The sequence below is a fragment of the Calidris pugnax genome, unplaced genomic scaffold, assembly GCF_001431845.1.
Source record: "Calidris pugnax isolate Ruff unplaced genomic scaffold, ASM143184v1 scaffold211, whole genome shotgun sequence".
Classification (NCBI taxonomy): domain Eukaryota; kingdom Metazoa; phylum Chordata; class Aves; order Charadriiformes; family Scolopacidae; genus Calidris; species Calidris pugnax.
Window position 1 is genome coordinate 2,006,200 of NW_015091083.1, and position 14,047 is coordinate 2,020,246.

The 14,047-nt window shown below is 43.1% G+C and overlaps 1 protein-coding gene across 3 annotated transcripts in view; it reads right to left on the reverse strand.

Moving 5' to 3' along the window:
* Positions 1-3,512: 3,512 nt before the first annotated feature.
* Positions 3,513-14,047, reverse strand: part of CCDC88C (coiled-coil domain containing 88C) — a 114,074-nt gene continuing 103,539 nt past the window's right edge. For 2 of the 3 annotated variants that reach the window (XM_014957471.1, XM_014957469.1), the window contains 6 exons: positions 10,588-10,770; positions 10,137-10,205; positions 9,270-9,338; positions 8,196-8,497; positions 7,019-7,234; positions 3,513-5,789 (listed from right to left, as the gene is read on the reverse strand). In XM_014957471.1, the coding sequence (XP_014812957.1) occupies positions 4,776-5,789; positions 7,019-7,234; positions 8,196-8,497; positions 9,270-9,338; positions 10,137-10,205; positions 10,588-10,770 (1,853 nt within the window). In that variant the 3' untranslated portion in view covers positions 3,513-4,775. The remainder of the gene's footprint in view (positions 5,790-7,018; positions 7,235-8,195; positions 8,498-9,269; positions 9,339-10,136; positions 10,206-10,587; positions 10,771-14,047) is intronic. The other variant, XM_014957470.1, reaches the window with a different exon arrangement.

Consider the following 14,047-nt stretch of genomic DNA (forward strand, 5'->3'; position numbering starts at 1 on the left):
GCATTCTTCAAAACAACATCAAAGGAAGCAGTTCTTATAATGCAAATGAAAAATCTAGAGGATTATGAATATTTGCTGTTTCTCAGGAATCTAAATATGCCCATTCACACACACGCACCATTAGAAGCCACTGGGGGCACTGGTGCCGTGAATGCCAAAAGTCATCAGCACATTTTTCTGTGACTGGGAAAAAAACATAGTGCCCTGAAATATCCCAGGGAAGAAATATCCCATGACTTCTCTGCCAGTCACGGAGGAACATCCTTCTAAGCAATTTTAAAACAGCAACCAGGTGGAAGATGAAGCACTGCTGGAAAAAGCTACCCAGAACAAGCACCGTCCATCCCAGCGGAGATGAACGCAGAGCACTGTTACTCTGCAGTCACAAAAACCTCAAAACCAAACCAAAAGCAGCAGACAGCACCAAAGACAGTCACTCCTGCCAACTTGCTTTTTCTTTCAGGCTACCATTCCCTTCATCCCAGGGTCAAATTACAGCCTGTCCCAAATTCCAGCCCATTGAAGGGCCACACAGAAAAGTACCTGTCTCCCAGACAAAAGCTGCTTTTTGCTATTCATTCCCAGTAACAGCAGTGCAGTTTAATTAACCTTAATTTTTGTTTTCTTCCTCCATTCAGCTCCAGGACATTTCCAATTCAATGTCCCTACAACAAATGGAAGAACCTGAAAGCAGAGGAAGGTTTCACATCCAGCTCCAACAAGAATTTAAGACAGACCGCGTGCCAGTCCAGAGTTGGAGAAGACAAACTCCACAGTCAGCCCCTTGGCAGGGATTACCCACGGCTGCCTCTGCAGAAACTGCCTTGTCAAGCCTTTTGCCATTTCCCTATGATATGGCTACTCTGTCCATTTTTATCCAAGCCCTCTATTTTTTAAAGAGGGCTACTTAGAGGGAAGCAGTGGCTGTGTGGTCCTAGTTGCTGGCCTGGGTTAAACCATGAGACCCTCCCCAGCAGGGATTCTGTTTTTCCAGTGGGAGGAGTATTTCCAGTGTCTCTACAGGATTAGACTTCTCTAGAGTAAGCCACAAAGAACTGAACTGCTCAAGGATCTGCTAGTCAGTTATAGCTAGTAAGACTGATCTGCTGAGGAGGACACTGCACTCTCAAAACTGCCAAAATCAACCTGCTTTGAGTACGGAAAAGACCACCATCTGCTCCCCTGCAACATCTCTGACCCAAAGTCACATCTTGGCAACAGATGCTCCAAACTGTTAATGTTTATAATGGTGATCTGAAAACTTATCACTAGAGACAACCTATTGGTAGAAAACTACCTTTTCCTTGGCCTAGAACTGTTTAATAATTGGTACTCATCAAGAAAAGAAAGAACCCAGCAAGCAGCCTCCACACACCTAAACCTGATAATCTCAAGCAAAGCCTGAATCAATGAGAACCATTAATCAGTCTGAGAGAGACTTGCTAAGCAGCAGCAGTGGCTGCGTAATCGCTTCCAGCTCATTTAGTTGACAGCCCAGCAGCTGTCCTGTCCCACAGCCCTGGTGGCTGTTTAATCACAATGGGTTTATTTCTGTATTTTATCAAAACCTACCCCACATTGTACTGCCAGCTCCTCAGGCTTTGGGAAAGAAAAGTTTAGCACCAGTTTGTGGTCCACCCTCAAAGTTCACCATTGAGTTGTCCTGACCTGGAGTTTGGCCGCCTGCGTCTGCAGGGCAGTATTGTGCTCCTGAAGGAAGACATTCTGCTTCTGTAGTGTCAGGATCTGATTGTTGAAGGAGACATTCTGGGTTTCCAAATGCTTCAGCTGCTCCTTAAGCAGCTGCTTCTCAGTATGCAGAGCTGCATTCTGAAAGAGAGATGGCATTGAAGGGGTGACAGGAAGAAACAAAACAGCTGACCTGATCATTTGGAGTCCTATCACAAATGAGAACCAATTGGGGATGGTCATTCTGCAACAGATGTGCAAAAGCAAGCTCTTCCCAGCCTTAAACGAAGCCAGGACAGATGTTATACACAGGAGCAACCCTTCATAATGATAACTTCATTTGGAAGTTTTAGTAACTGAACTATTTCATCCCGCACTCTTAGGTCAGGTTAATTCTGCCTGGTACTAGCGATTTGTAAAAACATTCCCAAGTTTTCCAACTTGCCTTGACCATCTCCAGCGCTGCCAGGATCTGATATTCTACGATTCTGATGGGCAAAGAAGCAATTGTTAGGATAGAATTTTTTGCTGGAACTTACCACAACTGATTATCTTTTTTCACTTTTAATCTAAAAATGCAAAACCACGATTCAAATTCTCTCAGCACAGATAGGTTCATGTTTAACAAAATAAACCCCCAAAACCAACCCCAAAGTGTTAATCCCTTTACATCTATTCCAGCATCCAGGTTGTTGTCATTTTACATGAACTAACGGTTTCTGGAGCAATTCTTCCATGTTCTATCTTAAGGTCATTTACCTTTGGCTGATCTTCTAATATGCCCCCCAACATCTGGAAAACTCTTAGTTGGGAGCCACCAAATCTATCAAAGAAGAGTTGAAAACAATTATTAAATTGAGCAGACTGCTACGGCAGGACAGGCACCTATCCCGAAATTTTTCTGCATGTTCTGAGGAAGGCCCAAGTGCCACAGCATGCGTGCTTCAACAGTTGTTCCATGTTATGACATCTGTATTTAAAATTACCCGTAATTGAAAGGTACTATGTAAATATTTACTATGTAAGTATTAAACATTTTTATTGACACTCACTAGACCTGACAAAGTCAATAACTGTAAACAGCTCGGAAAACGACAAGGCGTAAGTGACTGGGCAGGTATTTATAGCAAAAGCAGATCTACAGGAACTGACAACTCACAGATCAGTTCCTCGCAGCCCAGCCTGCAAGGCCATGGAGTATATGCCTCCAAAAAGGAGCTGATACAAAGGAGAAACATCAGTTTTTAGAGATCTGCCCAAGAATCAGCACTGAGAGGGAATTTCTGGAAAAATTTCAGCTCACCAAAACCACTCAGTATGTTCTAAAATTGCTGTATAGCAGGTAATTTAAAAATTGTTGCAAAACTGTTGTTAGCAATTAAAATAGCAGAGATGGCAGAAAGTTCCTTTTGCCATTCTCTTCATGTTCAAAGATGAATAATTTCTCACTTCTGTAAGGAATCCTGAGAGTTAAGCACAAAACAGGTTGTACAAAACGCAGGCTTGGTCAAGCTGACAGTGTGCTTGGCACGTGTGATCAGAGAAGCATAAAAGTCTAACAGTCTGATTCTACAGTGACCTTAAGTCACTACAGTGACCTGTGAGCTCTGCAGAAAGAAGGTTACAATCAAATGGAAAGATTTCTCCTATGTCTTTTGTGGCAACATTACAAAAACAAAGGCAACTCTGCCACACAGAGATGCAGATCAATACTGAGGCTTCCCCAAAGCTGTTGCAGACAGATCTCCATCCAGCACCATGAATCACAATTCTCCAATGAAAAAAAAAAGTACATCATCAATTGATTTTATTTTAATCTTTATTATAAACAATTTTGTAGTTTCCAGAAGGGGATCACTACCTACAAGATAACAAAAACATCCTCTGCTGAATCACTTTCAGCTTTTACTAGATTAAATCAGAACCAGCAAAACAAGTATTACTTTTTTTAAGGATTTAGTCTATTGCAAGAAAAAGAGCTTTACAAACATGAAATAGAATTAAAGATATGCATTTCATCATATATACATAAGCAGCTGATGACACTCTGGACAGAAACACACAAGGAACTTCTTTGCACATAAATAGATTTTTAAAAGTATATTTCTTTCACATGTATACAAAATTATTTTGCTTTCTATACTGAGCAAAGTTCTTGGAGACAAACAAGGATTTCTAAGAGACAAAACCCCACCTGTTGCTTAGGGCGTGGGCTGTCGTGCACACGAGGATGTAATAATACAATTTACACAGCATTCCTATACAATACTTGAGCTTCTTATATACATACAAGACACTTTTGTACATGAGATGCCACCTTTGCAATTGAAATAGCATCTCCCCTGAAAGGCTGCGTTAGTTCCAGTGTTTGTATAAAAGATAAAACAAGTTTGAAAAGGCAGCACCACGTGGCTTGCAGAGTCAAGGACCCGCTGAGCTGCAGCTGAGCGAAGGCAGCGGGGAACGACGCCGGCCTCCCTGTGTCACACAGACCCAGCGGGGAAGATGTGACCCTTGAAGTCTATAAAATGTGGCTGTGGCAAGAAGAATTGATTTTAACAGATCCATGGCAAAGCCACACACTTTTGCTCTTCAGCTTTTTCTGTAAGCTATCTAAGCCAAGTGTCTGGTTCTGTCTTCGGGGGGAGAAGTTTGGCTTTTATATGACCTTTTCAGTATGGTTAAGTTATAGATCAATGGTGGGGCTGGGTTCAGCACACATGGGACCCATGAAAATCTTCTTTAATGCAGGTAGGAGGGGAGCACAGCACAGCAATGACAGAGGACCCTGCTAAGCCTCTCCTGGAGTGGGGAATGCTCAGCCCCTGTGAGAAGCAGGTGCCAAGCCTGCTGTGAAGATTAGGTCAGGCTCCCACTTTGTTTCAGGCACAACAGCATCAAGGGAAGGGCTGGGGTTTTGCTCCTTGTTTCTCTTAATCATACTTTGTCCAACTAGGAGACAGTACCCGTTGAACACTCAGAGCAGCACGCATGGGATGCCTTTGAAGACGGGGCACGGTGTCTAGACAAATGCCACCCAGACATCAGTAATGCCAGACGCATGTCCTACCAGCTGCATCGGTGGGTCACACACACCCATACTCATACCAAACTGTCTGCTGATCCCCCTGGGGGTCCAGAGACCCGGGAGTGCTGGTGGAGCTGCTTCCTCTCATGGGCTCCTCCACAGTCCCAGCGCTGCCTTCTGGCAGTTTACCCTGGCACTTGGTAAGTAGGGCATCACCCTGGCCTTGCCCGAGGGAAATATTCCCCTCTGTGCTGCTGGACACAGCCCTGGCAGGGGCCACGGTGGCCACCTCCCCAGAGCGAGGGGCTGGCTTGGGTTTGACTTTGGAGAGGGTGTGTGGTGCGGGTGAGTGGTGCTGCCCGGGGCTGGCACGCTCCTGCTGCGGCAGGGTCAGGTTGCTGGTGGAGGCGGTGGGGGAGGCCGAGAACTGATGGAAGGAGAGGGGCCTCTCGTCCTTTGGTGGGGCCAAGGAGAGGCGCCGGGCGTCGAGCTGCCGGCAGCGGGAATCCACACCCTGCGCCAAACCCGCCACCTTTGCAGACTGTGGCCTCTCTCTTAGGGTCACCTGGGAGCTGGCTGGCACAGGAGCCCTGCCCATCTGACCGGCAGCGTCCTTGCCCCCACGCAGGTCTGCCGCTGACTTCTGAGGGCTCTCCTGCCTGTAGGTCTCCGGGCCGGTGGCTCTGAGGAGGTCTGCAGAGGCCAAGCTAAACGCCCTGCTCAGCGACGTACTCCTCCTGCTCGCGGCCCCAGGCTGCTGAGGCTGTGCCAGCTGCCGCATCCCGCTGGCAGGCTGGGGCTGTGCTGGGGGGGGGAGCTTAAGGGACCCCTGGGAGTTTGCCAGAGGCTCAGGTTCGACTTGTCTGAGGTTTGGCTTCACGTAATTTCCAGGCTTAGCTGTTCTTCCTTCTTCGTTGGCGACGGTCATCTTTACAGTTGGAGCAACAAGACTAGTGGGCATCTTAGCAGCCTCCTTTCTGGACGGCTGAACCAGCAGGCTCCCAGTAGCCAAAGGCTCATTTGCTTTCCTAAAGTAATTGCTGAGCAAGTCATCTCTGTTGTTGGAGGTGTCCTGGGGTAAGAAAATATGCACATACCACATTAATGACAACACTTTGTGTGTAAAGAATCATGCAGAGCTTTGTGTTCAGATAGTCTTCCTTCCCACTTAATTCAACCCAAACACAACCATAGATTTTATATTTAAAGTGGGGAAGAGAAGACATAAATGTTTACAACAGGTATAAATCCAAATCAAGGAGTAACATGTTCATTGTAATTAGATTTTGACGGGCTTGTTTGCCAGATTAATTGTCATAAATTATAAAATTTTGATTTCACTTGCAACTTGGGCAGCAGTTCTTTTGCTTCCTTTCAGCCACTGTCACTGTAACATCAATATGATATTAATGACATTAGCCGTTGGTAGCAGCAGGTATCAATGACTGTCATCTTCCAGAATACAGTTCATCTGGGGAACACTCTACTGTAACTTCAGGGATGTGACAGGAGAGAATACCTTGGGGAGATGCACAAGCATTACTGGAGAGTTTCATTGCTGCTCCATTGACTCCCCTCACCTCTCCCACTCAACACACTATGTGTGTTAATACCTGCGTGTACTATATAATGAAACATACAAAAAATCACTACAAAATTAGAAATACAATTGCTTGCCCACAATTAGCTTTCAAATTTCAAGTCAGACAATTAACCTGGCATTAAAAGAAAATATACAATGAATATTTCATGGGGATGGTACATGCAATCCAAAAATGGTGACATTTGATCAGCTGCCATTGGACTATTAGTACGAGGCATGCTCAGAATAGTTAAGGGACATGCTGTCCTCACGAGAAACGTGCTATGACAAGCTCAAGCTCACAAAATTTATTTACTCTCCTCTAGGGAGTATATTAAAGCTTAATATATTCATTTACTAGCATTCCAAACATTTCTTCCAGTCACAAAGCTCATTTGCTCGAGGTGAACGCTATCAATGGTAAAAGTGCAGTGGAAGGATTTCTACGCTCAACTAAATGTTAAAGTGTTAGGACTATTTTTAACTTCACTTTAACCTGCTGGTTTGCACATTAACATTAGAGAGAGACTAGCCCTCCAAAAGCACGCGTGTTTATAAAAAAGCACGGGAAATACTTTATGAGCAATTAATGCAAGTGATCTGGCAGCCTTTAAAATAACAGCCAGGAGTTACAGGATGCTTTTATATTGGTATTAATACGCTAGCAAAAGCTGTGGTAAGTTGAGCGGTGTTGCCTTCATAGCAAGAACAACAGATACCCTGGGGATATACAGGGAAGTAGATCTCCTATTTCCCCTGCCTGTTCTGTGCCTCACGCTGTCGGGACATGAATGACTGAGGACTGATTCGAGTGACTGCGAAGGTTCCTGATGGAGGGAAGGACATAGGGAGTAGCAAGAGGGATACAGTGCATCAGCTTCTAACAGAAATTGGTGCAATGAAATCATTTCGCTCTCATTTAAACTGCGCCGACGCTGGAAAGGAACAAGGATGACAGAAAGAATGAAAATGGAGAGACGGTCAGGCAGTTACACACACAAAAAATTATCAAATTTTAAACATCTCTAAAAGCTAAGAATTCTATTTAGGATAATGAGGGAATAGAAGGTATATTTAAATATTTCTCTGAAAATTCAAGGACTAGAATTTACTGAAGCCATAAAATGGCACAGGTCTGTTGATTTCAGTAGTTACCACAGCATTCACCAAACAGAAACATTCGGCACTATCAATGAATTGGTTCTTAGGATATTAACATGCTCAACAGTGCACTGCTGTGCAGCGAGTCTGAGCAGTAAAAGACAAATGCCTTCTAGAAAACAAGCGTTTCATTCCTGACAAAGCACTTCAACGTGTGACAGATTCTTGCAGTTATTGAACCAACAGCACGGTGCCACTCAGCACAAACACGCAGCACAGTGAACATCGAGAACTTATTTCAACAAGAAAAATATTCTCTCTCAAAAACACTGACTGGTATTTTCAGATTAGGAGATGGTTTTTAACGACTGCATATTTTGCATTTCAGTTAAAAGCTACTGTTAGGTTTCATTTCTAATTGCAGATTTAGCAGCTGAAAACTACACAGAAAACTTATCAGTTCACAAATAAAAATACCTGGAGCTGAGAACTGATGATATAATATGAAACCTTGACCACGAGTGTTTGACATCAAAAAGCCCCATCAGTCCAACACACAGGACTCGTAGTGAATTATCTGCCTGACTTGCCATAGCTGATACACCAAAATAAATCAGCAGAGTGCTGTGTGAAAGTTAATCTTGCCATAGTTGTTGGAACTGCTTCACTCATTCTGCAAGATTCAATAGTTCTCCACAAGTTCCACACATATGAACAATGATCTTCTTGTCTTTCCTTACTTCCCTACGTCCTCATCCCCTGAATCAGCTCGGAACAGTTTTTTGACATACTTACACTCGGTGGAGACAGCCTGTTGCTCTCTTCCAAGAACTCCTCCAAAGTTACCATCTCGCTGCCGGGTGAGGCAGACCGTCGCCTGCCCGCGTAAGACGGGGATGGGGTGCTCTTCTGAGGTGTATCGTAAGAGATCAGACCGTTCCTGTGGGAGGAGGACTCATGCCTGCTGCTGGGGCTTAAGACGGCAGAAGCAGAGTGAAAGGGATAGGTGTCTTGGAGCAAGGCTGGTGCTTCTCTGCTTGGCACCGTATCTTCACTGCTGAGGCTCTCAGTTCTACCATGGATATGATCTAAGGAACCTGAGGAGAAGCATAAGTCTCATTCAAGACACTGCTCTTCCCTCATTTCAGTAGGTTTCTCACTGAGGTAGGCACTTATCATCCAGGGCTATGTCCACACAGACTAGGTGGCATTTTTGACCTTACTTTCTTCTCCCACAGAACTCAAGGCAGTCAGAACTTTGAAAAATCAGGACTAGTAGATGTTTTTCAGTATATACTTTGAGCCCCTGTGTTAAACAAGCACAACTATGTGTCCAAAGAACAGGAATAACACAGATAGTAAGGGGGCCTCTTTACCACCTCTGTGCCACCAGAAGATCTCCCAGTCTTGGCTGTGTGTGATCTGAGAGCCAGAACCTGCCAGTGGGAAAGCATAAATTGGATTTTTCCACAGTGGCAGGTCTGGCACGCTGCAAGGATGCACAATTTCAGCAAAAGCAGATTTCCAGAGCACACAGATTCCATACACACAGTGCATATGGTGTAAGAACAGCAGGATCTGTTGTTGTAAAAGGAGTCCAAGAGTGGGCTGGTACTTCCCACAATATGATGCCAGTCAGGCTGAAGCAAAACTTGGACTACTTGCCTTAAAAAAGCCACCCCCTGCCAGAATCAATCTTAGAAAAATACTTCTTGCTAGCCATTTTGATTCCAAGGGCAACCATGTCCACATTGTAAAACCATTACAATTTCAAAACAACAGTTTTCAAATTAATTGGAAGGAAATCAGCATTTTGCACACAGTTTCATGGAATTTCTGTTTGTCAGAACTCAACTGTAAAAGGTTTACCTTTCAAATTGAGAGGTGAACTGCTGCAGGAAGCGTTTCTACTGCTCTCTATACTGTTTGGCCTGGACACTGAAAAACATAAAAGAATCATTGAACAATCAACCTTAAGTTCCTCTGATTCTCTAAAAGATTTGGTTGCAGTCTGCCTTCTGAAAATAGTGCAACTAAGTCACTTTGAAAACATTAACAACATAATATACACAGGACGCCAAAGTCTGGACAGAGTAGAAACCATTTTCATCTTTCAAGTCAAGTTGTTCAGAATTCATCTTGTTTTTCTCATATTTATTTTTTTTTGCACAACAAATTATGTTCTGGGTTTTGCTCTTACAACAACTATAAACAAAGTAATGTAAATACTGAAGAAGTTCAACAATAAGTTGCTGTCTCTTTCTCAGTTTGGTCCTTTGGAAGGGGCTGGTTACCAGCCTGCAAATGCAGTCTTCCACAAATCTGTAAGCAGGTAGTGCTGCTGCTGTTGCACCAGTGCTTCTGCCGTGCACCCAGACCCCCCCACCCTATCTTTTTTATTGCCAATTCACTCCCTCAAGGAAGGAATTGAACATTGTCCAGAAAAATCAGCAACTAATCTGTCGGATGTGCATTGAAGGGTCTGTTGCTGGAGCAAGGCAACTCATCTTAACGTCAGCATTGTTTCCGAAAATTTATTTTGGGAAAACGTCCACTGAAAGATTCTCAATAGAAAAATAGAAGTGCTTAGACCCACATGCCCAAAATGGTGTTGCATTATTACATCTCATTCTGTCATCTAAATTTAACTAAAACGCTCCAGGACAGTTCACGTGGATGCAATGAAACAAGTCTTAATGCAGAAGTTTGGGGCATTTGTACATGCTGCAGGCTTACCGTGCTGTCTGGTGCTTGCAAACTCCACCTCAGGGGACTGTTCACATAGATTATCTTCTGAGTTATAGCCTGAAAAGAACACAAAACTTAAAAGGCAATATTAAACACAGGAAGGTTAATTCTTCAGGTCAGTCTCTGATGCGTGTAGAAGTGTAGAAGACTGGGGTGATCAAGAGGGTTTTATAGGGCCACCATTGGAAGAGTAGCCATTTTCTAACCACTGCTGTGAACCATGGGGCAGGAAAGCACAGGAGAACTGACATCCAAATGTGTTCTGTCAAGAGTAAAGAAGCCCTGTATCTGATCAATTAAACCAGATAAAGTAGAAGTGAAACTACTAGTGCTCTGGGTTTTGTACTTGAGTGCCCCTAGAAGCTGTGTTTCACCCAAGCAGGAGCTATGAAGTAGCCTGACTTGTCCTAAGAGCTGGTCTATCAAACACAGCGCGCACCTTTCGGTCTGTTCTGGAGCCTGGAGATGGGGGTGGAAGTGTGCAGATGAATAGCCGAGGTCGAGTAAGTCCTGGGCCCCAGCTCCACACAGCACTGCTTTGTCGCAGAGTCTGCTGAGATGTCAACATTATCATTGCTGCCTCCATGATGGGAATTCCTCTTTTGCTTTAGGTCCATTAGCACTGAGAAGGAGAGAAGTAAATAAAGATGAGTCAATGAAAAACAGCAGTAGGAGATTTGTATTGATCTGCCCGTACAAACATGACAAGCAGGCACAAAGAAACCGCACAACAGAGTTTTGCAAGCTTTTCCATTGGATTGAAAAACTGGTAGCAGAGATTTCCTATCACGTAACGTGTGGGAGTGACAAGGGCTGCTTTGGGCCAGTGGGAAGGTCGATATTATACATGCAACAATTACCATGAAAGGAGGAAGAAAAGGAGCAAAAACATGAATGCAGAAAAGATACGCGAGGTGTGAAATTCCCATAACATTATTCTTTGCAGGTACATTTTATAAACATTTACTTCAGTAATAGAATAGAATAAGGAAAGAGTGAGAGAAGTCACACTCTTATTCAAAGAGAAATAATGCTCATTTGGAAATTATCTACCATGACCTGCACACTAAGCTAATAGTTTTCAGGTTTAGATCTTTGCTGTGGTAAGAGCTCAGTCTCTATAAGGTTAAAACTCTACTCTTATGATGCTCTGGTGCAATGATTTTTAAATGGAATTACTGGGATCTTAGCATGAGAACAACAAAAACTACCTGCTAGAATATTATTTAGATTCAAGGAGGCTGAAGACATCTTTCCTAGTGATAAGGTAGGTTCATTAATTTCTTGTAATGTGAATGTAACTATTTAAGGCATGTATAAAATAGAATAAAATTTAAATAATTTACTATAGGAAATCCCTTAATGGGATGCAAGATTCTACTTCTCTATGTATTTCTATGGAGTACTTGTTAACTAATAGTAACTAAATGCTGAAAACACAGCAGAGTGCAGTGGTCAAAATAAACAACTTGCAGAGACAACGGACGGCCAGTTAGTTGAAAGCACAGAGCAGCAGCAAAGCTCTATTAGAGAAATGGACTGAGTTACTGTCATCTTAGACGACTCCTGGAGGCTGAGTTCAGAATCAGTGTTTCCCCCCCACAGTCTGCGTGGCCTCCATAGCCCAGGGCTGGCACTTTCTCTCAGAACTGAATTGAATGGCACGCCTGCAGGGGCCATTAGTGGCTAAAGCTTGCTGTGCAAATCTGTATTTCTGACTTACTAGATGCACGTAACACCTTCCATATATGCCAGAATTATTACTTGCCCTGGAGACAAACATTTTCTACAAATCCCAAAAATGGATTTGTAGGCTTGTCCTTGGTTGTGCCACAGAGGGACCACTTCTCAGAGACAGAGAGAGAGGGGAGATGAGATCTTTTGGCCTCTCCACTGAGCTCCCCATAGAGTACTGCCCCTGCTGCGTATGTTTCTCTAATGCAGAGTGGGGACTGGACCCACACCTTCCTTTCAGAAGCCACCAGGTTGTGACTTATCAGGCAATAAGAATCCCGGGCAACGGTTCCATGATGGTTCCATTATTCCTAATCTTAAGAGAACAAATTACTTTCTTCTTCCAAAAAATTCTGTCAAAACTGAAGCAGCAAAAACTGAAACTTCAGCTCAATTCAAGACAAATTTCCATAGCTGGAAGTGTGAAACCCTGCTAAACAGCTGGTTTGAATGCAAACGTCAAGACATTGTGCAGAGAATACTCTTCCTGGTAGCTTCCACTCTATATTCAAATCTAGACTATTTAAAGCAGACAAGGACCTGCCATTTTTAGGAGTTAGTGGCAGAAAATATTGGAAAAGTCTTCAGGATGTGAGACTCCTATGTATTAGATTTGTATTTTAGTAGGACTACAACACTGTAGGAAGCACAGCAACAGCAAATCAGTTCAACACTGACCGGACACGATGCCAGTACATGACTGCAAGAGAAGCATCGAAGCGCACAGCAACTTCACTTACTCGTACCATGCACCACAGCCAATATACATACGCAAACTGTATGCCATGAGGTCCCCTAAAAATGTGCTGCATTGAAGAAATGATCCAGTGTGCAATAGGGATTCGTCTTCTACAGGAAAACTTAGGTCCATGTTCACTAATCTGTGCTTGTATTTAGAGTATTGTAAAGACATGCTGAGTGTTTCTATCAAGGTGTGTGTTCTCTTAAGGCACGTGGGATGATTTTTTGTTCCTTTGTTTGTTTAAAATATTAGTCAGAAATAAATGAGGATAAATGCTAAAGAGAAGGTGTTAGAAATATCCCAATTCCGGGAAAGAAAGAGGTTCATTAGGAGAGCATGGGATGTCGGAAGAAGACCAGAACCGGAACCGGCTAGACAGAGACTGATGGGTCGATGGAGACTTAGGAGACTTAGGAGACTTTTCTTTATCCTTGATTTTGCTTCTCAAAAAGGCAATCTTTTTGCGCTGCGCAGCTAAATTGTTATCACCCAGGTATCCCAAAAAGAAGAAGAAAGAAAAAAAGAGTAAAAAAACCCTTGTCAATAAAACTTAAAGTGTCTTAAAACAGATTAAAGACTACAAAACCAGTAAAAACAAGAAAGGCTAAACGAAGAGTAACACATATATTTAGAGGACTGACTAATGCATAGTTCATCTGACTAATGCATCGACTAACACATATACATAAAATGTAAGTAAGACCATTAAGAAATTACTGTTAGATCACCTAAAACATTTTTACTTAATAAAATAAAACCAAGTAGAGGTGCATGTTACTTCCCGATAATATACTCAAATTTCCTAGATGTCTTCAAGGCTTTAATACCGATGCTCTTCATCTCAACATAAACATGTTCCACATAACATCAAAAAGAACAAAGCCCCAGTGACTTTGTGTTATCTCTGATCTCCACAAGGGCCTTGTTCTGCGGAAACCCAAGCCCAAATTCCCAGGCTGAGCTTTGGATGCATGTTGAACACTTGACATCCCCTGGGATCACATGGATGATCTGACATATGCATTTTTATTTGAAGTGAATCAACAACCTCCAAGAATTAGGATGGAGAAAGGGAATATAGAACCCAATCAAAAGAAGAACTCCAGCCAGAGAGGCCCTTGCAGTAGTTTATAACCACAGGTCCACCCTCCTCAGCTGCTCCCCTTCTGGTTCCCACACTCCCCAGGGGGAAGATGGGAAGGATTACTTCAGGATTCATTTCAAAACTGCTTCTAGAAAAGGATTCCTGGAGGACAACAACTTCTCTACAGAAGCTGACAGCAGTGATCTCAATAGAGTAAGCAAAGCTTGGGAGATAGATTTCCTTTAATAAAGATCACAGACTACTTTCTTTGAGGAGCTTTCTTTTAAATTTCCCATCGTTAAGAACACCTTATTTACTTTATGAATTAACTAAACAGAA